We start from the raw sequence: 25,750 nt of genomic DNA on the forward strand, positions 1-25,750 counted from the left end.
ATGAAAAACTGAAGCTAGAAAAATCAGTCTTGGCTATCTTGTTTATATCTCATTGAAGTTCAAAATACAAGCCACATTTAATGGAAGTTTCTTCAGTAGCTTTAAAAATTGTTTGTTTAAAGTTGGTATTTTACTCTTGCATGTTAAGATACAGTACATTTTTAAATGTACTGTGCCTTTGTTTAAAACACCCGAAGCAGAGTATGCAAACTCCAGACAACAATTGAGCTCCAGGTGGAAGCATTTACAAGCTTTGAGGATGAAGTCAATGTAGCTTGTTACTCCACAGGTCAAAGAAGTCCACATCAGGGTACATCCCATACAATGAGTGAAGCACTGCTGTATTTATATTTTTATTGGGACCAGGAGTTTGGAATCCTAAGGATTTAGTATAAAGAGCTCTTGAAAAATTGAGGTCTGGATCCTAGTTTGAACACCACAATTACCATGTGACATGAAAGGAAGAAAAGGAAGAATTTAATTCTTTACAAATATATTTTATGTCTTCTCATAAGTCCAGTCCCTTCTGTCATGCCAGCCAATGGCATCAACTCTGGTAATTCTCAAAGGAGAACACATTTTTGTCCCTGCCCCATTTTTCCCAGAAGCACTCTGGTTCTCCTTCAGCCCGGGAGTCTCTCCTTTCTCTTACCCACACAGTGTTTCAGATGGTGCTGTCAGGAGTTGCTTTCCCAGGGGACTCCCTGGTGCTCCTGTGTACAGAAACACTCTCTCTGCTAAATCACGTCACCATTGGCCAGGCTCATCTGGACAGAGGGGCAGGCAGGCAGGCCAAATCTGAGTGGCATGCAACCATGCAGATGGAGCAATGCTTCAAACTGCTACAGCAGCAACCATACTGATATTAATAAGGAACCGCTGCTTCAAAGCGTTGGTCATGTACTCCTCCCTTCTCCATAACCTATGGAGCTTTGAGCAAGTGCAACACCTTTAGGAAAGGGGGGTCCTCCCCAACAATGGGCACTATTGTAGAGTTCTTAGCCACAACATTATCATGAAGAAACGTTAAGGGTGATAAATGTGTTAAAAACTCTCAGATACCATTGTACAATAAGATATACCATGTATCAGCTTGATAGTTAGGCATTCTGAACATAAAATCAGACAAGTACAAATTATGGTTACTTATCACAGGCTGAATAGACTTCATAACCTGCTTATTAATAAATGGTTATTGGAGAACTGAAATAAATTTGAACCTATTGTTCTCCACCTGACACTTCTATAAGTTTCAGTATAAATAACATTGTGATGTGTACATGTCTTGTTCCTGTTATACTTCATTAATTTAGGAGTAAGCTAATTATGTTTTCTCTGGAGCAGTCATTACTGTAAACTGATCTTTCTAACACTCATAGAAGCAACAGTGTTTGGAAAATTAAATATTAGTATATTACGGCATTAACTCCCAGGGTCAGTTGTTTATTTTTAGAAGTGAATGAGAGAAATTATCTCAAAGTCTTGTAAAGGAAAAGATCTCCCTTAGAAGCTCAATAAAAAATACAGTTTGCAGGTTTCAATTGTATCTCCTCAAAAGAAGAACAGAGAAGTGTTAAGTGGAAGTATGATGTTCTCTTTTTTTAAAAAATTTGTCAAAGATTCACTGTTCTCCAACTTTGCCAGAAATTAACAAAATATACCATTCTTGTAAATGCTATTATCTTTCAAACTGACCAAAACCTTTGTGAATATAACATAATATATGTACATTGTGTTGGGAAAAGGCCGACTAATGAACTGAAAAATATTGGAAAGCCTTAATAACATAGGCCAAGATCCACAAGCTACTTAGGCACCTTGGTCCCAATTTTAGGCACTGCTATGATCCACAAAACCCTTGCTTGGCTGCTGCTTAACCGTGTAAATGTCTAAACTCAGCACTAAAGTTTTCGGAGTAAAAGTTCCTTAGTCTAAATCTACACTGGTACTTTACAGGGCTGTAGCTTTCTGGCTCAGAGGTGTGAGAAAACAACCTTCCCTCAGTGCCGCAAGTTACAGCGCTCTGAAGTGCCAGCATGAACCAGGCTACAGCGCCTTCTTGTGGAGGTGGTTTGCATAGAGCACTGGGAGAACTCTCTCCCAGCACTCATGCCGTGGCCACACTTCCAGTTCAAAGCACTGCTACGGCTACATTTTAAACTTTTAAGTATAGACAAAGCCTTAGTCACCTATGTTTTTGCCTCTGGGCATGCACACTATTATTTCCCTCTAGAAATCTAGGAGCATATCTCTTGCCTAAGTCCCAGAGCAATCCACAAGCCAGGGGAAGAGAGATGGAAGAATGCCTGATCCAGTAGATGAGCTCAGAGGCAGCTTAATTCCACACAAAATGACTGGGGAAGGAGCCCAGTTGTTAAGGTACTCAGCATTAGAGACCACCAGTTCAAGTCCCTGCTCTGCGTGGTGCAGGGAAGGAATTTGAACAGGGGTCTCCTGGTTTTCGGGTGAGTATTCTATCTACAGTTTCCCTAGCCCAATGGATAGCTGTTCAGATAGCAATAAAAGATCAATAGGAGCCACTGAAAGAGACACATAGCAGAACATCCCAGAGCACAGTGATTAGGGCACTCAGCTGAGAAATGAGAGAGAGGACTCCCAGAAAGGGGTTCTTGTCTGTGGATCATTAGCAGAGATAGATGACTTTGGATTTAGGCACTGAGTTCTATGGGAGAAGTGGGACTTACCACTCATCCCTCTTTGTCAGCATCTACCATAGGCAAGCTTAGGCAGCTTTTTGCCTAGCATGCTGGCTTTTGGTGGTGTTTTTAGATGCCTCTCTCTCACCATGCATTGTAGAGAACCTATGTGCCTAACTCAGGCTTTGTGTACCAAATTGCTATTCCTCTGAACAGGGCCAGACCAAGCCATTCCAGTACCCTGGGCAGATAGTTTAATTGTGCCCCGGGTTGGGGGAGGGCGCATGCGCGGGGGAGGGCGCGTGGAGCTGGCAGTGGCAGGATGCACATGCCCGGCCTGGCCCGGCCCAGCCCAGCTACTGCCATTGGCGTGCAGCCCAGGGCTGTCCGGGGTGGACCAAGCCTGGCCATGCAGGGCCCTGCGGCCACGGGGGGAAGGGTGCTGCTGGCCAGCACTGTGGGGGTTAACGTGGCCCTCACCCCAGGTGGCTGCTGCAGGGAAGCCGCTGGGAGCTGCTGCAGCCCACGATCCAGGAGCCGGGCACGTGGTGCCTGATGGCAGCTATAAGGGGTGCTGCACCCCCCCCCATAGGCTGGCACCCCAAGCAGCTGTCCAGCTAGCCCATGCCTTAATCCAGCCCTGCCTCTGAATTTCTAGGCACTCAGAAGCTAGGCATTTCAAGGCTAAGTATTGCAATGCCTAACTCCCTTTGAATATCTGGGTCTTATTGAAGGTCAATTCCAGCATAATTGAAGAGAGAGAGAAAAAAATTAGAAACTAATAATTAGCTCCTGCAGCCAGTTTCTGCCCTGGGGGTTCTCCAAGTGGTTCCTGCTGAAGTCAGTGGAAGTTGCATGACTAAGGAGTAGAATTTCACACAGAGAGGGAGTTTGGTACAAAGGGCATGTAGATGTCTAACTCATGCTAAAAGCAATCTAGGGACCATTCATGCCTTTGAAAATAGATATCTTAGTCCCTTTATTCCAGCAGTTTTGCATGCACTAATATGCTTGTGAAGGGCATGAAGCTGCTCAGTAATTATTTAGGAAATTGCTTTTTAATACTTTATGAATACTGTGATGTGACCTGATACTGGGATAATTAGTTTATGGATACAGTGAGTTAATGGGATACATACTGTTTGCATATGTTACTTTAGTTTAATAAACTATTGGGAATGCCATAGATGTGAAGGATTATCACAAACCTCACTTCCTTCTTCTCCATTTGCAAGCCAAATTTCTTTGACCTTGCCCTCTCTAGTATAAACTCGTACCAACAGATATATTTGGGGAAAAAAGAACCCTATCAAAAGAAGACACTTCATTCCACCTCACACACTCCTCTCTCTGGGCAGTGGATAATAGATCAAATATGTGACCTATGTAGTCCTATTGCTTTGACTACATGGTATAGATTTCTATACATGGTATAGAAATCTGTATAGAAGAGAATAAGACAGAACAAGCAGGAAGATGGAACAATGGCTCCAGATAGAACTTTAGATGATAAACTCTTCAAGGGCATTAAGAGAGACAGCCTGAGTTATTAACTGTGAAGAACCTACTTTCTTAGTTCCAGCCAAGTTACAAAGCTTTGCCAGTGCTGGGAATGAACAGATCAAAGGGACAATAAAGAGAGTTAAAACGACTTCCTGACTGGAGCCCAGACAGTTGTCAGGAAGCTGTTTGTGGGGGACACGCTAATACCCATGAACACCAGTTTGGGAGGTCGGAAGCAGTCAGTCTGTCCTAAGCTTCGAGGGGATAGAAAGCCTGCAGTAAGACAGAGATGAATGTGAGCTTTTATTGTTGTTGTTTTTTTTACAAAGTCCTTTTTGTCTTACATTATGTTCTGTTCCTAAAGATCAAACTGTATCTCTTGGGTCACTGAATTTACCACTGATCACATCTCCCATAGAAGAAGATGGACCCATTCGACCTGCTGTGTGAGCACAATGGAAGTCCAGGACCTGATTGAAGAGTGAGAGAATACTGAGGTTCCACGCTGAGGCTAAGTCTAGACTGCAGACTTCTTTTGGAAGAAGCTTTTCCAGAAGAGATCTTACGAAAAAACTTCCTCCGAAAGAGAGCATCCACATTGCCAAAGAGCATCGAAAAAGCAATCTGCTTTTTTGACAAATAGCATCCACACTGAATAGATGCTATCTCGAATGTAAGCTGTGATTACTATAGGCAGAATGGCCACCAGGGAACCTGTGCTTTTTCCTCTTTCCTCTTCTTCTATTGAAAGAACTCCCTCTTTCATGTCCACACTTGCCTTATTCTGAAAGAACTCTTTTGGAAAAGGTGTTCTTCCTCATAGAAAGAGGTTTACCAATGTCAGAAAATCCCCTCTGTTCTTTTGGGTTTTTTTCCTCCAAAAGAACGCAATTGCAGTTTGAACGTAAGTGAGGTTTTTTTTTTCAAAAAAAAGCCGTTTCCAAAAAAAACCCTCTGTAGTGTAGACATACCCTGAGAGAGGTAAAGGCCTGGGGAGAGGTCAGAGAACCAGAAAAGGGGATATGCACTCTGCAAACTGAAAGGTACAGAGTTGACGCTAGCTCAATGACTAAGACAGCACTCCAATTCCATTTACTGAAAGAAAAAACCCAAGAGACCTAATAGGTAACGTTCTGAAATCTACTGTGTGTTTTTAAAAAAAGACACCTGGTTAACATCTTCTGTGTCCCAGACATGTTGAACAGCCTCTTTTTCTCTACATTTGTCAACCAATGTTATTTGTTCCACTGAGAAAAGTGAATGAATTGAATTTAACAATGGGCACCAATCATTCATTCTGAAACAACACTACAGTAATTTAGATGGATACTGAAATTCCTTCTCATCTGCCAGCCTGAGAAGAGACAGACAGAAGTTCTAAATCTGAGAGAGAGATGTCAATACAATGCACACAAACATGGACCATGGCACTTAATGTAAGCATTATATGAAGGAATCAATCTATAGTAACTTACCCATAAGAAATGAGTCACCCTAACTATCCAGGAGATAATGACCAAGACTTGTTATTGTGACATATTAATGAAAATCTGCTAGAAAGGTTTCTGGCCAAAGAGCCATGCCTAAAGACATATAATTTCATCTCTGTGTCTGTGACTCTTACTGAAAGATTTATCAGCTGCACCTTATGTGCAGATATTTTATACAATTTAATGTTTTAGAAGTATTCAGCATATGGCTTGTCTGGCTCTATCATTTGCATTATGATTGAGACCTGTGCACATAGTATATAAATAACAATAACATTTTACAAAAATCGTCATTCTTTTCAGCCAGTAGCTTTACCTTAATCATTATGGGTGCGTCTACACTGCACCATTATTTCACGATAACAAGTGTTATTTCGAAATAACAGTGCAAGTGTCTACGCAACCATTCTATTATTTCAAAATAATTTCAAAATAATGGATGGCTTAGTCTGAAGCCATCATTCTACAAGGAACAATGCCTATTCCAAAATAGCTATTTTGAAATAAGGCATGTGTAGACGCTCCACTGCTTCTATTTTGAAATAGACCTTCACCAGGGCCATTCTAAGTTATTCTTCTCCAGTGCCTCCAGAGGCTCTAAATCAAGATAGCACATCTACATTAGTCTACTGGAAGCCTGCCCCAGACTAATTTTTAGGCTTCCCTGCAGTGTAGATGTGCTATTTCAAAATAAGCTATTTTTGAATAACTATTCTTATTTTGAAATAAGCGTGCTGTGTATATGTACCCTATGAGTGATTGAAAGTGTGGAACAGCAGACACCTTGTCTGTTATCCTAGTCAGCAATTTACTTGCCATTTTTTAATTCCCAAACTTTTGCTTCTCAAAAATACAGTATTTTTAATTCTTAACAATGTCACAATGTCAGGGCATAATGTTATTTTTAGTCTTGCCTGATTGTTTTTTTTAATTGAGATTTTAATAACATTTACACTTTAACTTAGCTTGTCTCACTGAAACTCTTCTTAATGTCAGAATTAATAATACAGGTGTGTACCATCATGTCCCAGAAAACAGAAAGACTAACTGATGAAAGAATTAATCTCAAAATGCCCATATGCTTTCCTTCTAGGAAGAGGGATGATTCCCAGCCCAAAGCAGAAATGCGTGGTATTCAGTTATGATGTTGCAATGTATCTTCCCCTGGAAAACATGCTGTCTGAGGTCATATGGAGTGTGACCAGGAAAAACAATGTAACACTGGTTCAGCAGTTTAATACTATGCAGAAAACCCCATTGATCTTAAGTCAGGGTATGGGTGGCTAAGCACAATAACTTTTCTCAAGTTTCAAACCTTGTGCTGTCCTTAAATCTTGTGAGCATCCAAAGGTTAGTTATTTAGATTTCTAGTGTGTCTGGAACCACCGGTAATGCTGTAAATTACAGGAATGGAATGTTTCATACTAGTTAATTCTGATTTTGGACTTAAACACATTCTCCTTCTCATAGAGGTTTGTAAAGGGAAAATGTCAAGTTTGACAGGTGACCCCTGATTCTGTTGCTTTAATATTTTATTTTATTGCTTGCATTAGCACCCTGATGCATATGTGGCACAAAGTGTCCTGATGGCATTTGGACTGTGGTATGTTGGGATGCATCTGAGTATACAGTTTCTTAGAAGACTGCCTCTGTATGGCATCCTCCTTAGATACTTTGCCCTAACATCCATCCTCTTTTTTCCTCTATGCCACGTAACATGGGGCAGCATTCAGCAAGTGTTCTTTCAGCATTTCCTTATACAGGCAGTCCCCGGGTTACGTACAAGATAGGGACTGTAGGTTTGTTCTTAAGTTGAATCTGTATGTAAGTCGGAACTGGCATCCAGATTCAGCCGCTGCTGAAACTGATCAGTTTTACCAGCGGCTGAATCTGGACACCAGTTCTGACTTACATACAGATTCAACTTAAGAACCCCAGGCATCCCCAAGTCAGCTGCTGCTGAAACTGATCAGCAGCTGATTCCAGGAAGCCCGGGGCAGAGCAACTCTGCCTCGGACTTCCTGTAGTCAGCCGCTGGTCAGTTTCAGCAGCGGCTAACTTGGGGACGCCTGGGGCAGAGCAGCTCGGGTGCTGCTGGGTTGGTCCAGTAGCGCGGCCGCTCCTCGGCGCTACTGGACCAACCCAGCAGCACCCCAGCTGCTCTGCCCCAGGCATCCTGATTCAGCCACTGCTGAAACTGATCAGCAGCGGCTGAATCAGGACTCCTGGGGCAGAGCTGCTGGGGTGTTGCCGGGTTGGTCCAGTAGCGCCAAGGAGCAGTGCTGCGGGACCAACCGGCAGCGCCCCACCTGCTCTACCACAGGCCCTGGGCTTTGCTCCACGTCTCCCTGGTCTGCTGGGGGGGGCACTAGCTGCGTCCCCTCCCAGCAAACCAGGGAGACGCAGAGCAAAGCGGCGGAGGACCCGGGCCGGACTGCAGCGCTTCCATATCAGCGCCGCGGTCTGGCCGGGTCCTCCACGGCTTTGCTCAGCGTCTCCCTAGTCTGCAGACCAGGGAGACGCTGAGCAAAGTCATGGAGGACCCGGGCCGGACCCGCGGCGCTTCCAGATCAGCTGGAAGCGCCGAGGGTCTGGCCGGGTCCTCCGCGGCTTTGCTCAGCGTCTCCCTGGTCTGAGCAAAGCCGCGGAGGACCCAGCCGGACCCGTGGCGTTTCCAGCTGATCTGGAAGCGGCCCCGGGTCCGGGTCCGGCCCCGGGTCCTCCGCCACTTTGCTCCCCGTCTCCCTGGTCTGCTGGCTCCCCCAGCAGACCAGGGAGACGGGGAGCAGCTTTTCTCGCCCTGGAGGAGGCGGGCGGCGGGACTAGGCATCCCGCCGCTCCAGTCCTCCGGGGTGAGAAAATCCCCGTTTGTAACTGCGGATCCGACATAAGTCGGATCTGCGTAACTCGGGGACTGCCTGTATCTGCATTCCTACTTCACCAATACAAAACTTCCTGGGATGTTTTACTTATTGCAGTGCATAAATGTATTTCTGGATTTTAGCAAATATCAATGTTATCATTCAGATGAGGTCACCAATCTACACTGTTTAAATACAAGAGGACATAGATTCACTGCTTTTCATCATGTCTTACACCAAACTTTGATTTGATTTAATAGGGAGGGTAATTAACCATTGGAACAATTTACCAAGACTCAGGGCCATCCTGAGGGGACTGTGAGGCCTGGGGCAACCCCCCTCAGAGCCTTAGGTATGGGGCCCAGGACAAGCCCTCTACTGTAGGCCCCACCCCAGCTTCCCCACACTATGGATGTCGGCATAACATCATCTAAACAATTAGGCATATTGGTTAATCCAAATGACTACACACATGCTCTCCCTTACTGTATCAGAGGTCGCAAGGGGGGAGGTAGAAGCCAGTGCCCATGGGGAGCCATTTTTTAAGCTAGCTCCCCACACGTTCTAATTCCTGTGGAGCTGCCTACCTTCCCGCCCCCCCACTATCGCATCTCACAGAGGCAGAAGCATGGTGTGGCAGGGGAGTCCCCAGGAGCGGGGTGGGATCTGGGAGCGCACTGGCTGCTGGCCCCAGCCCTGGGGAGTATTTTAGTAACCGTGTAACTGATAAAAAAAAAGTGTGGCTACGCAATTACTAAAATGGATGTTATCTAACATCCCTCTTCCCCACCCCATCCCCTAACCCTCTCTCCTAACCAACGTGACCCAGAGAATTATGGGGGCATGGTGCGGTGGCTGCAGATGTTGCCTCCCTTCCTCCCCACTCACCACGCGTGTGGCAGAAACCAGAGTGGCCAGGCAGTCTGCTCCATCCTGTTGCACTCTCCTGGACTGCTGTGCCCCAATTCACTGTGGGCAGCAGGATCCAAAGTGTCCTCGGGCAGGACACTTTGCTTTGCGCTGCTGCGGAGGAGCCATGCACAACAGGCTGGGAGAGGGTGGCGGCACATTGGGCCAGAACAGGCTGCCAGGCCACTCTTGCTCCTGCCGTCCCCATGGTGATTGGGAGGCAGGGGTGGAGACACCAAACCCAGGCCCCTGTAATCCTGCAGTCCCTCCCATCCATAGGGTGACTGGGGGCAGCCATTGTGGGGCCCACAAAAGTGCAGAGCTTGGGGTGGATGTCCAGATTCATCCTATGGACAGGATGGCTCTTCAAGGCTTTTGGTGCATTTGTCACCAATGACAATTTTAGAATTAAAATTTGATTATTTTTAAAGGCTATGCTTTAGTTTAAAAGGAATTATTTTGGGGAAGTTCTATGGCCTATATTATATCAGAAGTCAGACTCGGTGATCACAGTGATCCCTTCTGCCCTTGGAATCTGCCAGGAAAATTATTCATTATCTCATACATTAGTTGTTCATTGATGCATAAGGTGGAGCAATGTACAATTTTGCACTTATTAAAATCTTCCTTGGGGTGTTTTAATATTTCCTTAAGGAAGTGATCTTGGCATGCAATAGCAAATGTGTGACAATTTATTATTAAAAAAATAAAAAGGAAGTGCCATTTTCCAGTTCAAGCACTGCTATTTCATGGTACACATAAGTGAAGGATGAGGTTGTAATATATTAAAACATTCCTCTGAGACTAGCTCAGGCCTTATCTGCACAGGCAGTATTCGGTGCCTTGGAGGAAAAAAAATAAGCTCACAGGAGTAGTTGGTAGGATAAGTAAAATCCAGTACAAAGATACTGATAGAAATGTCCAAAGTCAAGAGAAAAACCTAATTAATTGATAGTATTAAATGAAGCAACAGAAGGCTATTAGGTTGACAAAATGTTATAAAAAATGGCAAAGCAGATAAAGCCTTAAAACAGTGAAAAAAAGAACTTCAGAAACCATTGTAAAAGTGGCCACCTGAATGCGTGGAGGAGGTGGAAGCTGCGCAGCACCAGAGGCCTCGTGGGACAGGGGCCATCCTGCGGGCTGTGGGATAGAGGAGGGCAGTCGCAGCGGGAGTTGTCTACGAGCTCTGCAGGGAGCGGGGGATCAGAATTTTTTCTGTTTTCTCCATGGCACACCTCTGACTGCCTGTGCCATGGAACACACTTTTAGAAACCCTGGTATAGGGTAAAAGTACATAAAAGGACCAGATTTCATGGGAGGGAAACCAAATTCATCATTTTTCATGACTGTGAATATGGTAGGACCCTAATTATGGGGCAGATTCTAGGTCCTCAACAATATATATTCTGCTCTTGAGAAAGAGAAGGGACAGGAGAGGACTGATAATTGGCCAAGGAAGGACAATGGACCTGATCAAGCAGCAAGCACTAAAAAGAGCCACCAGGAAGAAAAGAAATCTGTATGAATTGTTAGGACTCTGAGCTGAGACATGTGTCCTCTAGAAAAGAGAAAGAGGTTGCTATGCTGCTTCCTGTGTTCTAAGGCTAATACTATCAACTAAAAGTACTAAATAAGCTGAACAATGGCAAGGAATTTCCATAGTTTCCAGTGTACAAACTAGGAGCATTACTGGGAGAGTTAATGCTACAGACTAATTCAGGAATCTTGTTAAGAAAACTGAAAATAGGGTTGATGCATCACAGATTCTTCACATATGCTTGGCAATTTGAAAGAGAAAAAAAAGACAGATACTACAAACCATTCTAGGATGTGCCAGTGTTATAGAAAGAAGAATTTGGGATTCAGACAGCAAATCTCCATGCCTTGTTAATGTTGTGTCTCAGTCTCCAGTGCAGCCTAGGTTTACGTTTGTCGCTCTCAAAATCTCAGTGAAATTCTTGCAGTTTAGAGCTGCTCATAATTTTCAACAAAATATGTTACATAACAATGATCATACTGGGTTAGATCAATGGTCTATCTTTCTAGCCCAATATCCTGGCCAGGAAGAGAGAATTCAGAAGTAACGAACAGAGCAAGGTAATTTTGAGTGATTCATTCCTTGTTTGTTCAATCCCAGCTTCTGGCAGTTGGAAGTGTATGGACATTTGGTTGGCATCACTGATCACCCTAACTATAGCCATTGACGGACCTATCCTCCATGAACTTGCATAATTTTTCTAACTCAATCATACTTTTGGCCTTTGCAACATCCCCTGGGAATAAGTTCCATAAATTACTATACATTCAATTTTTCAGTGAGAGAGGAAACAAACTAAATTTGTGACCTTCTCTATCTAGTTCACTTGTTGACTATCTCATTTCCACAGGAAAACTCCAAAGATCTGAAATTAAAACTTATTTTAAAAAATAAGATTCAATTCTAACACTGACACTGTTTTTGCTTAAAAATTTGCCGCATGTCTAAGTGTAGAACATGTATTTTTCCTATGCTATGTCTCTAATTCATCTTCACAATTGTGAGCCCCATTCAATCAATGCAAACACATGCTCATATGATTGTTTCCCTGTTCTCCCACTTCCCTGCCACCACCTATTTTTATATTTCATCCACTTATTGCATTTTTCCATTAACCAAGATCTTGATCCTGAAAAGAACTGTCTGTGCTTAACTTTTCACACTGATTTCAGTTAAGAATATAACTGTACAACACTATATGTGTTACAGTATAAGATTCCCTTAAGACTGTAGTGATCACCTCCCTTATCTGCTAGCAGAGAGCAAGAGAGGGTGCATGTCATCCTGACAGTGAGATCTATTAGCCTAAGGGATAATCCCTCCAGGGAGGCTGTGGAAATCCCTTCTAAAACTAGACTCAACAAACACATTTGAAATTGTAGTGTTGGGAACAATCCTTCACTAGAAGAGGCATGGTGTAGCTGGCCTAGTAGGCCCTTTTCCATCTCTGATTTGATAATAGATGCACTGCAGAAGAACCAGCATCACAGAGACAGCAAAAGTTTCAGGGGGAAAAAATTATTTATGTGCTTAGGCAAGTGCTCATAGATATTTTCAAAGAACATGAGAATTTGTTTTTGCTACTGTCTGGCTGCTGTTACCACCCAATGTTTTTACAGCAATATGTCATTAAAATAGTAGTAAAGGGGAAATTCTTCCCTGCTAAAATGCTACTATGTTAAACATTCTTTGCAGGCCAGGATAGGCATTAGCACTCTCTTTGTGAAATATCAACTCCATTTTCTGTTTGTAATAGCAACATTAAAAGGTGTGGTGTATGATGAGGACTTTTGTACAGATTTTGTTTCTGCATAGAAGAGTCTCACTGTCTCTCTCAGTGTTTAAAAAATTCTTACAAATAGGACAGGGGATGGACACAATCAAAACATGTTTTGAGTTATTGCTACTGTCACATTAATGCCTTAACATAAAACAATGGGATGTTTTGCTTAACACTGGACCAGCCCAAAGAGTTGCCTTTTTATGAATCTTACTGTTATGGTAAACAAACTGTTGCCATAGAGGTTGTATCAATATTTTTATGAGTTTTAAAGATAGCTGTATTGCTACTTGAACTGGTTTCACAAGGTTCTCGTACAGTCAGGATACATACCTTTCAAGGAGACATGCTGGTCTGATATAGCAGAAGAGCAGAATTATCATAAAGTCATTGGTGAATAGAGAGAAATATACACCTTTCCAGGTACCTGATGTTTCTAGATATTCAAAAATCATCAGTGTTGAAGAGGCACTAGATGCTGCAGATGGGTAATTCCTACCTTTTTTGCTTTTAAGGTCTAGCTTCAGAAGAGGGAGGGGCCAGAACCGATTTGTTAAAAATAGCAAACTGGCAAATCTTTATCCCCATTCCCATCCTCTTTAAAAAAACAACTGAACATAAATTAACCAAGATTTGGTGACCTAGAAGACTTAGTCAGGACTTACCCTATCTGTATTCCAAGGTCTTGCTGAAATGAGTTAATTGAGCAAAGATTTGGGACTGGAGGGCTTTCTTTAATATGATACCATTATTGTAATTGTTGTTTAGGTGCCTCAATATGTTGTTGTTAACATAAGGTGTTTTAAAGTAAATCATGTAGTGCTCAGAAATTTCTAGTCAGAAGTGAAAAGGTTGGAAATTGCATGACCAAATTTATTCTTTTATGAGTTTTCAGCCTACTTTTTGAGCTTCAAAAATGTATTCTGAATTTGAACTGCTCACTTCATCTTGTTTGTTCTCTTGCAACTTATATTAACTCCTTTATGCTAAACAATCTGTTTCATCTTGTATTGATTGAGGACACTCTGAACCCTATTTCCAGACCTGAAGAAGAGATCTGCATCAACTCAAAAGCTTTTCTCTCTCACCAACTTAAGCTGGTCCAGTAAAAGGTATTACCTCTCCCACCTTGTTTCTCAGAAAGTTTAGTCGTGAGTCAACCTCATGTCAAACATTCTACTTTCTATATGAAAAAGCCCACAAGTGAACCTAAATAAATAAAATAAATAATAAGAATTACTCTTAAACAAATCAACCTTAAAAAGGTTTTGTAGCAAAAAAAGAAGTGCCAAACACTCCAGTAAATTCACCTGAGCCTTCACAATTGCTATTAATTTTATGTGAAATCTGCTTGGATGCTCCATCAATGGGTAGCAGGATAAATCCCTAAAATAGACTGAGTATTAAGCATTGGATAAGCCCTTGATCTTTGCAAAAAAAATCCAAATCTTCCCAACATTCTCCCATCACTACTTCAAATCTTTGTTTTTAAAAGTCCTACATGAAATTATTTGCTGTCCCCATATATAATTCCAGTGGACTTTTGATCTCAGAATCACTGCACAAAGTAGATTCTGTAGCAAAAAAAGCTTGACTCTTACTGGCAGAGTTGTGAGGGGAGGTTTTTTATATATCTGTACTGCAGCTACATAATTAAAAAACAAACCAGTAAGCAATAAAACAAGGTAATTCTTCTAAAAAGTATCATTAGTAATAGTAATAATAATAACAAATAATAATAAAAACGAGCTGCTTTCGATACTTACCAGACTGTCTACATCTATGCTTGAGTTTACTGTCCATTGCAAGGTGCTCATGATATTCATAGCTAATGTTAAAACAATACCAACACTGCCTGGCCCGTCACCTGCAGATAGAAGGGGAAAAGCTGTCTATAAATATGATTACATGCCAATAAAAAGCTAATAGCTATCAGGGAAAATGAGTATGTATAACATGATGGTCCAGTAAAAAGTGGTTCTTTTTTATTGTAGCAATTCAAACAGGAAGTAAGTTTTAACAATTAAAGTAAAGGCTTGGGAGTTGGGATTCTGGGTTTCACCCCTGACACTAACACTGCACTTGCTGTTGATCTCCTCTCGTTCTGATGGATGTTAATGGGGACTTCTATCACTGATTTTTTTGGGAATAGATACAGGCTTTGTGTGACCTTAATTATGTGCACTCAGATTTCTCATTCTAGACTCTATGAAGCTATAAAATGCCTCATTGTCACATCTAGAAGTCAAAAGAGTTAATTATGCACAGGTTTGTGACAAGAGTTCTATTTTAATACACTACTGCCACCCTCACCAAGATCATTCAAACTGATTTTAGTCCACAAACTGAAGATTGGGGTTTCATTTGTGGACGAAACTGAGAACAAATGTATCTTGCTATTTACTGCGAGTTGGTGGTGTGACTTTTGTGGGTTGGTTGGTTGGTTGCCTTTAGTATAAATAGGCTTTAGCTGCCTCTCAGCAAATTACACAGACTGTCATAAATTACTGCCAAGAATTACTGTACAATGGTATCTGTAATATCAAGGTTTTCCCTTATTTTCACTCTATGAAATGACTCCTGACTTTGTATCACACAGATGTCATTCTACATGCCATAAGACAGGATCCTGTGACCTGGCCTACACTAGCAAGTTACTCTGAAATAACAAGTGGACTATCCACACTACCAAGCCCATTACTTGAAAATAATAGGCTGGTTATTTAGAAAAAATAATTCCTGCTTTCCATGAGGAATAATGCTTATTTAGAAATAGTTGTTTTTAAATAGTGGTAGTGTGGATGCTACACTATTCCCCTGTGCTTCTTGGAGCTCTACATCCAGGTAGCTCATCCACATTAAGGGAGCCTACCTTGGGCTAATTTTGAGGCTTCCCTGTAGTGTGGACACACTATTTTGGACAATAAAAATCAAGTAACATTTGCCTTGCAAATTATTAGGTTCATACAACAGTGTTAACTTGCACAACATGGATGCTATTAGTTAACACACAAAATCCAGCTAAATACTGAATCGTTTCTGTACTGGTAGTCAGGAAACCTGGGTTCTGTTTCTGACTTGCTTTGTGCATAATGCAATTCAATGAATCTTTCTGTTTCTCATTTGAGTTCATAATGTTAACCTAGTAATACCCAGAGCTATGAAATCTGCAGATGAAGACACCATATAAGTGTACATGTATTACTTTACTGTACTCTACCCTGGAATGAGGATGCACAGTTGTGTTAACATAAAAGACATTTTTAAATAGTTTCAGTACAGAGTAGGGAATTTTTGGTTCCAATTTACACATTTTTTTCCTCACTGGCTATTACTTTCAAATTAAGATGTTCAGCCAATTCCATGAAACATTAGACATCAAATAATATTAAATACCTCATTTCTATTTTTAATAGATAACTCACAATATTTTGATGGAATCACAATGAAATTTGCTATTTTAATGTTTTGTCTTTAGCCCATACTACATTCCTGTATGATTTCTAAATCTGGCCCCTTAAGAAGAAACAAAGCTTTCATTTTAATCTCTCAATAAAGTTACTGTACCTGTAGTCACAATAGAGATGAATGTCACAACAATGAAGAAGATGACAAAAATAATTTCTATTCTCATCTGGAACCAGCGCAGTGTGGACAGGTAGAGGAACCAGTTTGCTGTGTGTAAGTTCAGCGCTTTGTGAAATAAGGTTTCAAAATATGGCTGTCGCCCAAAAGCTCTCAGTGTCCATAGCCCCTTTAAGCTTGTAATAAGATGTGTGAAAATAGGACTTCGGGCTGTAAAGTATTTAGATTAAAAACAGTGTAAACACTTATCCTTCAGTACCTCTCAGAAAAGAAAGTATCAAAAAACTCAACCCTACTCAACAGTGTAACTGTCTTCATTTGTTTACATTATATATGTGTTCTTATTTTTCTTTCACAAAGACCATCAAGATACAGTACTCTTAGGACAAGATATATGGAATAGCGATCCTATAAATGCAATTCCATTCAGTGTACAATCCATCAACAAACACTTTATTTTTTCACAGTTAGTATAATTACCTGTAGAGACCACTGCTATAGTGAGATATCACATTAAGGGAAACCAATGCAAATGATTTTCTTAATGTTTTGAGAACTAAGCAAGGCATAGTTTTTAACAGATAGAGAATGCCTCATCACTTTTGAATTGCAGAGTATTGATGCTGTATTTTTAATAGATTTTGCAATATAACACAAGTAGTAATGATCCATCTGAGCTTCACATTTCAGGCTTATAACCAAAAGCAAAGGAAATCATCAGTTCTGGGAAAATCATGGAGTAGGTCCTTAAGGAATCTATTTTGGATGGAGGAGAAGAAGGTGATCAGGAACTATTAACATGGATTCACCAAGGGCCAATCATGACTGATCAATCTAATTGCCTTCTATGATGAGATAATTGACTCTGTAGATATGAGGAAAACTGTAAACGTGATATACCTTGACTTTATCAAAGCTTTTGATATTGTCTCCCACAGTATTCTTGCCAGCAAGTTAAAGAAGTATTGCTTGGATGAATGGATTATAAAGTGGACAGAATGTTGGCTAGATTGTCAGGCCCAATGAGTAGAGATCAACAGCTTTCATCAAGCAGGGGTTGGTCTGGGGGACAATTTTTTTTCAATGATCAACTATTTGGATGATGGGATAGTTTGCACACTCAGCAAGTTCAGAGATCACACAAAGATAGGGGGAGCAGATATGCTGAAGAACACTGATTGAATCCAGAGTAAGCTAGACAAATTGGAGGACTGGGCCAAAAGAAATGTGATGAGGTTCAACAAGGACAAGTGCAGAGTCTTGCACTTAGGACAAGAGATTCCCATGCACTGCTACTGCCTAGGGACTGACTAGCTAAGCAGAAATTCTAAAGAAAAAGACCTCGGGATTACGGAGGACAAGAAGCTGGACAGGAGTCAACAGTGTGGCCTTGTTGTCAAGAAGGCTGCATTAGTAGTAGCATTGCCAGCAGATCGAGAGAAGTGATTATTGTCCTCTATTAGCATTGGAGAGGCTACATCTGGAGTATTGCGTCCCGTTTTGGACGGATGGACACACACCCCACCCACTACAAAAATAATATGGACAAATTGGAGAGTCAGTGGAGGGCAACACAAATGATTAGGGTTTTGTGGTGCATGATTGATGAAGAAAGGCTGAGGGAACTGGTCTTATTTATTCTGCAGAATTGAAGAACGGGGGGAGAGGGGGCGGGGAATTTGATAGCAGCCTTCTACAACCTGAAGGGGAATACCACAGATTACAGAGTTAGTCTATTCCCAGTCATGGCAGATGACAGAACAAGGAGCAATGGTCTCAAGTTGCAATGGGAGAGATCTATGTTAGATATTAAAAATCTCTTTCATTAAGAAGGTGGTGAAGCACTGGAATGGTTTGCTTAGGAAGGTGAGGGAATCTCCAGACTTAGAGGCCAGGATATGTCAGAGCCCTGGCTGAAATGATTTTGTTGGTGTTGATCCTGCTTTGAAAAGGGACTTGAACTAGATGATCTCCTGAGATCTCTTCCAACCTTAATCTTCTATGATTCTATATCTGACATTCATGACTGAGATGCTAAGGAGCTGCAGGTCTGTCCTGAAGCCACAACATTGTCTGAACAGTTGATCCAGCAAACCCTTGGTTCTAAAATAGCATTGTAATTATGTGTTCTAAATATGTTTCCGCATAAAGGGCCTATGGCTGAGCAATGACAGAGCCTGACCTCAAAATTTCAAGTACTTTTAATCTTATTAAAACTGTATTCGAGGACATTATTTGTTTTCAGCTGCACTGGTGATGCCCACATTTTACATCTGTTTTCTTTGTTACTCTGGTAGCAGGACACTCCTTATTGGCTGGTTGAGTAATAGCATTAATTATCAGGGGAGATGAATGTTCCATTCCTGAAGACAGTAGAATCTTGCACCAAGAAAGGAGAAAAGTAAGTTACTTCTCAATTTATTTGTTGTGGGTTTTTGGTGTCTTCAAATTTGGCTGCTTCTACTGTGATCCAAAAATCTTTTATTGCCAGCTGGCAAAGGGGAACAGAGCGGTGTAAAGAGGTTATAGGTATCTCCTGTGGCTGATGTGAACATTCTAGTTCACTGAAGAGTGTCACATAAGGTCTCGCAAAGCTTGTGTCATACTGACCCTTATAACCTGTACAAGAGGTATGGATAGATGATATTTAAGGAGTTATGCATCTGTACCAGAAATCTGTCACCAACAGAGACAAAGAAACAGAAGCATTTATTGCCTGAGAGCAAAAACTTTCTCTTTATCTCTGATGTAAGCTAATATAATAAATGCTCCATTTACACACAGTCAAATACTAATGAAGAAATGTGAAATCAATAAGGGAGGGGCACACAGGAAAAAAAAACAAGCCACCGGGGATAATGAATTTTGTGGGTATTTCTAGGAGGCAACACAGATGCTCCTGACCTGTTTTATTGAGGGAACAAGCTTGAGAATAGCCTGTGTCTTGGGGGAAAAAAGAGATTTCGACATCCTTGCTGAAAAATGCTGACTTTGTGGTAAGCTAGAATTCTCAAGACAAGGAAATATTTGAGTTTAGTCTAAGCTTTAGATAGCATGATATGGTTTTACTTGCTCTGTAAGCAATTGTTTTCAATACCTTCTCTTGCTAGCGCTTTGAAAATCTGTTATTTACAATAAACATTCTCTTGTTTTCACTATAACTATATTGAAGTGCTTGGTGAAAATCAAGATGCTGGCCCTCAAGTTGAATCTAACAAGCTGGTGTATTCTGTTCCTTTGGGGACAGCAGACCCGGTATTTTCTGTGAGTAGCCAGAGACTGGATACAGCAGGGGAATACTAGGAAGAATCTCAGGGTCTGGGGTACCTTTGTAATCTACCTCCAGAACAAAGGCAGGGCTGATGTAACACAGATGGAAACTCGATGACGGAGCTAGGGTACATCTGTTGCAGCCAAGTTTCTCTAGCTGTAGAGGCAACAAGATGACTCACAGCTCTGGGTACCCCAAGAAACATCACACATACCTTCAGATTCCAGTTGTTTCAGCTGTTGAGAAGTGTGGAGAAAGTATGCCCGTAACATAATAAAGGCTCCCATCACAGGCACTGATGCCAGGAAGATGTAGGGTTTTAAAATTGAGACTACTATTATGGCACCAGTCACAATCATTATTAACTATAGGATGAAAGAAATAATAGTATTGATACGGTAAATTTTCATTGTACAGATTAGAGATTGGTGATTAATCACTCCTTGAAGGTTATGTATTCAACTTCATTACTTCAATCAAGTAAATCAGGGCTACTCAACACGTGGCCCATGGGACGCATGCGGCCCACGGCCCGTTTGTTTGCAGCCCGCAGTGTGCTTTGGATTTATGCAGGTCTCAACATGCAGACTGCAGGTGGGAGCCAAAACAAAAAAGTAGTCAATATAGTGGTCTTCTGTTGATATGCGTTTTAGAAGTTTAATTCCTGGACTGTCATTACTCATTAAAAGTGCTGCCATATAGGTAGAAATCTGGTAAATATTGCATTTTATTAAAAGCAGCAGAACTGACTTAAAGGGGCCTGTGTGCTGTGAAAATCATTTTGGCCCCTGGGGCTTCCAAAGTTGAGTAGCTCTGAAGTAAGTCATTGGGCTCTAGATACCGCAAGAGCTGCTTTGCAAAAAAAGATAATAACTTTTCTCTATATATCGCTAGTTGAACCCTGGCCCATCCAGTGACTGAAAACTGTTCAGTTTTAAATATCAGTTTTAAAAATTAAATAATTTTCTAGCAGACAGGTGTCCATATCCCCATAAAACCCGCTGACAACTGGCAATCCCAGCAAAAGGTGAAGGATGAATGGTCATGAACTCTGAATTAATTTTTATGATGGAAGAAACTTTCACAGTTGCTGCACTTGCTGTCTGTGACTAAAAGAAAGGACTTCAGTTTCTAATTATCTGTCTCATATCTTTCACAAACATTATATTAACATAATTTTCAGGGAAAAATTTCCTATCCTTAATTTTTTCTTTTGAGTATTACTTTTAAAAAATCTTCATATAGAATCTAAGCATTTTAACAATAGCACCTAGGTTTATGGACAAGCATATATTGTAGCAGCTGCAATGGTAAACACTGAGGCTATGTCTACACTGCCACCTTAGTTCGAACTAGGGTGGCTAATGTAGGCATTCAAAGTTGCAAATGAAACCCGGGATTTAAATATCCAGGGCTTCATTTGCATCTTGCCGGGCACCGCCATTTTTAAATCCCCCTTAGTGCGGACTCCGTGCCCGCGGCTACACGCGGCATGGAGTAGGTAGTTTGAATTAGGCTCTCTAATTCAAACTACCAGTACACCTCGTTCGACGAGGAGTAACGGTAGCTCGAATTAGAGAGCCTAATTCGAACTACCTACTCCATGCCGCGTGTAGCCGCGGGCACGGAGTCCGCACTAAGGGGGATTTAAAAATGGCAGCACCCGGCAAGATGCAAATGAAGCCCGGGATATTTAAATCCCGGGCTTCAGTTGCAACTTCGAATGCCTACATTAGCCACCCTAGTTCGAACTAGGGTGGCAGTGTAGACATACCCTGAGATACTTTACTCTATTTTATATTTGTTTTAAGACGTGAATCTTTAGGTCAATGCAGCCTGGACTATAATTTTGCAGACTGTGTTGCATTGTTTTGCCATAATGCAAGAGTGGGTTTGACTTGCCAAAATACTATAATACAAGAAGTTCCATATACAGTAATTCCTCATTTAACACTATAGATATGTTTCAGAAAATGATTGTGTTAAGTGAAAACGTGTTATGCGGGGTCAATTTTCCCATTGAAAATAATGGAAAAGGTTGGGTTTGAGTTTCAAGCAGTGGTGTCTGTCAGGACTGGGACATAAGGTTGGGGGAGAAAGGGGACTGGGTTACAGCAGGGATGGGAGGTGTTTGGCTCTGGGGAAGGGAAGGAGAGGAGAGGAGACGAGAGGAGAGGAGAGGAGAGGAGGGAGAGGGAGGGGGGGAGGGGGATTGGGTTGGGAGTATGCCCCTGTGACGGGTCTGCCGGGACCCGCACTGTGTCCGGTGAGGGGGGTCACCGGGGAACGGCACAGCACGTGATGAACCCTCCGCCGCTTTGCAGGGAGGCGGGGGAAGCCCCGCACAGCCACTGGCGATGGGCCGGCTGGGCAAACCCAGCCACCGGCCTGCAAGCAGAAGTGGAGGAGAGGGGGCAAGGCGTCATGTGAGGGGGAGTCAGTGGGGAACAGCGTGGTGAGTGGCGAACCCTCTGCTGCTTTGCAGGGAAGCAGGGGAAGCCCCGCGCAGCTGCTGGCAATGGGCCATCTGGGGAAATCGTGTTATTCCAGGGACGGTCATGTAATTCAAAAAATGTTCCCTAAAACGCGAAAACATGTTAAGCGGGCACGTGTTAAATGAGGAATTACTGTATTCTTACTAACCACAAGACCTGCCATACTGGATCTACCCAATGATCTGCCCAGTTCAGTATCCTGTCTCTGACAGTGACTTCAGAGGAAACAGCACCATACTATGCAGTTATGGAACAACGCTCTCCACAGACATGTTTCCACCTAACCCACAGTAATTAGCTGCTGGCTTGTGCTCTGATACATGAGGCATTTATAGTCTTTCCAAAACTTTTTTTGAAAAAGTATTTACTACCATAACTCTGGAGATATTTTTATACCTAAATGGCCAATTTTTTCCTGAATGCTGCTAAAATCAAGGCCTACACCTAAACGGGGGTGGGAGAGTGAAAATTTAAAAGCTAAATGTATGCTGAATTATAGATGCGATTTTTTGTTTAATTATTTTATTTAATATGATATGTTATCCGTGCTGTGTGACTGCAGGAGAAGATTAAATAAACCAATATTGATAGAACTCTGCTTTTACAAACCTGAATGAAGTCAAATATTGTAAGTGGCAGTAGGTCATCCAGTATGGCTGTATCTTTAGAGAATCTGTTAAGAATTCCACCTACAGATGGAAAAGACCAAAAATAAAGCAATAGGAAAAGGGCTCACTGTTACATGAATACATTCTACACAAGTCAGTTTAACTAAAGCTGTAGGTTTTCTGCATATGGAACATGTTAACTGAGCTGATGTTTTTAATGTTTTTGCACTACACTCAGTTTTGGTGTAACTGCTGTACCTTTATTGTTAATGGAATTACATATGCTTACACCATAGCTGAATTTATCCCAATAGCTTTCATTTTAGTTAGTGAAGTCCCAGGAAAATACAGAGTAGGTTAGAAGACACATGCTTAGATGGGATGGGAAAAGAGAGACAAAGACAGACAGGGTGTACCAATAGATTTTTCTGTAGATATGGATAGTCTGTGCATTAACATGATGTTTGATTCCAAAATATCAGCTTCCTCACTTCCAAGCAGACTGAATATGCATAATAATATCAGAAAATAAGAATAGATGTACTAGTAATAAGGAGCTATATGTAATGGAGACTTATTTTGCTGCTTTTCTATTCTCTAGTGCCTCCTGCTACTTGCTCCTAAGTATAGCCTGAGGATGGGATGGGAATTTTATACTCAGCATTAGTTATGTAATGAAATCTCCAGCAACTTTAGAGACAGATTTTGATACCCTTATTCATTCTTATTCCATCCACTTCAGTAGGACTATCTGGAATAAGGCATTATTCTAAGGCACTAGTTAGGCCTCAGCTGGAGTACTGTGTCCAGTTCTGGGCGCCACATTTCAAGAAAGATGTGGAGAAATTGGAAAGGGTACAGAGAAGAGCGACAAGAATGATTAAAGGTTTAGAGAACATGACCTATGAAGCCAGGCTTCATGAACTGGGCTTGTTTAGTTTGGAAAAAAGAAGATTAAGGGGGGACATGATAGCGGTTTTCAAATATCTAAAAGGGTGACACAAGGAGGAAGGCGAAAATTTGTTCCTCTTGGTTTCTGAGGACAGGACAAGGAGTAATGGGCTTAAAGTGCAGCAGGGGAGGTTTAGATTGGACATTAGGAAAAAATTCCTAACTGTCAGGGTGGTCAAATATTGGAATAAATTGCCAAGGGAGGTGGTGGAATCTCCCTCTCTGGAGATATTTAAGAACAGGTTAGATAGACATCTATCAGGGATGGTGTAGACGGAGCTTGATACTGCCTTGAGGGCGGGGGGCTGGACTCGATGACCTCTCGAGGTCCCTTCCAGTCCTATTATTCTATGATTCTATGATTACTTAATGTGAAGAAGGGTATCTGAACCTGTCCTTCAGTGTCTTACTATAAAGCTGACTGTGTATCTTATACAATAGTTTTATCCGAAGTGAACTCAGCTCTTGCCTGTTTTTGTCTTTTTTTACACTGTTATAAAACCTGAAGAAATGTTTCCAAAACAAAGCAGACATCCAAAATGTGTGGTACTTAAAATGCAGTTGAGATTTTCTACGAGATCCATGCATAACTTTTGGTGTAGCAAACATTTAAAATTGAACGGCAGTAGTAGAGAAAAAATGGTGCCCTTTAAACAGAATGAGGCACTCTTTAATTAAAATCAAACACATAAATAATTAAGTTTCTAACTTGACTACCTGCTTTCAAGGAGTTGACAGTTGACATAGGTGCCTGAAGAACTGCACGCAGCATCTTCTGATGAAGAGTTTTAGAAACTGTTATAAGAGTATGTACCAGAGGTAAACCTCTGAAGATTCCCAAGGCAAGCAGGGTATCTGCCACTCCCACATAAATGTAAAAGACATAGTAGTTGCTAGAGATGGTGACGATCACTGTAGCGCCGTTGGACTCATTTTGTGCCTGTGTTGAGTTTGCCACACTTAGAGCACTGCAATGAAATGCAATTTTTTTAAAAAATACAATAAGTTCAAAAGCATCTTAGTTCCTTTACTATCACTATTACACAGGTTGTATCTGCAAGCTCCTTTTGTCCTAAATCCATATGGGTGATTTTTCTTTCTTGAATATCAACCTGAATGTACAAAACACAACTAATTTGTCATTCCATATGCTAGTAAGCCTAAATTCTCATTTCTGTCTTCAGCTTCCAATGTACTAAATGCCTCATTTATAACTTCTCAGATACATGAGTGCTTAACAGAAGCTAGAGTATCTTCTAAAATCTTTTTCATGCAGATTCACTGTAGATTATTTGATAAGGAAACAGGAACTAAGCCATTGGTATATGCTTAGGAGCCCTCTCCTTTGAATTCCCACCATATATTTATGAAAAATGGATTATTTTGGTAATATTTTCTGAGCATGGTACCTTTTTAGAACTATTTAATAAAAACAAACTTATCTAAAAAACAAAAAATATTTTGAGCCAAACCAATGAATAACTAAACAAGCAAAATGCTTCATCTGTGTCATAACTATGTATAGTGAGGCCAAAAGCACTTCAGTGAATAAGTATGAGTACTCTTATTAAATAGAATGTTGGGGGTCATAAAGAAGGGGATAGATAGTAAAACAAAATATATCATATTGCCTCTTTATAAATCCATGGCACACCCACATCTTGAATACTGCATACACATGGGGTCATCCCATCTCAAAAAAGAATTGGAAAAGGTTCAGAAAAGGGTAACAAACATGATTAGGGTATGGAACAGCATCCCTCTGAGGAGACATTAATAATGTTGGGACTTGTCAGCTTGGAAAAGAGACGACCAAGAAAGGATATCTCACAGGTCTATAAAATCATAATGAGTGTAGAGAAAATAAATAAGAACATGTTATTTACTCCTTCTAATAACACGAGAACTAGGGGTTACCAAATGAAATTAATAGGAAAGCAGATTTAAAACAAACAAAAGGAAATATTCACGCAACCCATGGAACTTTTTGCCAGAGGATGTTGTGCAGGCCAAGATTACAACAGGGTTCAAAAAAGACCCTCTAGGTAAATCCACAGAGGATAGGTCGATCAATGGCTATTGGCAGAGTTGGTGTCCCTA

The 25,750-nt window shown here is 41.3% G+C and overlaps 1 protein-coding gene across 1 annotated transcript in view; it reads right to left on the bottom strand.

The window, feature by feature from the left end:
- Window positions 1-25,750, bottom strand: part of CFTR (CF transmembrane conductance regulator) — a 143,957-nt gene that overhangs the window by 34,312 nt on the left and 83,895 nt on the right. Inside the window, exons 17-21 of the mRNA XM_075929158.2 lie at window positions 24,368-24,618; window positions 22,701-22,780; window positions 19,811-19,961; window positions 16,308-16,535; window positions 14,507-14,607 (exon numbers count right to left, since the gene is read on the bottom strand). Coding sequence (XP_075785273.2) covers window positions 14,507-14,607; window positions 16,308-16,535; window positions 19,811-19,961; window positions 22,701-22,780; window positions 24,368-24,618 — 811 coding nt within the window. The remainder of the gene's footprint in view (window positions 1-14,506; window positions 14,608-16,307; window positions 16,536-19,810; window positions 19,962-22,700; window positions 22,781-24,367; window positions 24,619-25,750) is intronic.

This window comes from Pelodiscus sinensis, chromosome 1 (assembly GCF_052426305.1).
Source record: "Pelodiscus sinensis isolate ZL-2025 chromosome 1, ASM5242630v1, whole genome shotgun sequence".
In the NCBI taxonomy this organism is placed as follows: Eukaryota; Metazoa; Chordata; order Testudines; family Trionychidae; genus Pelodiscus; species Pelodiscus sinensis.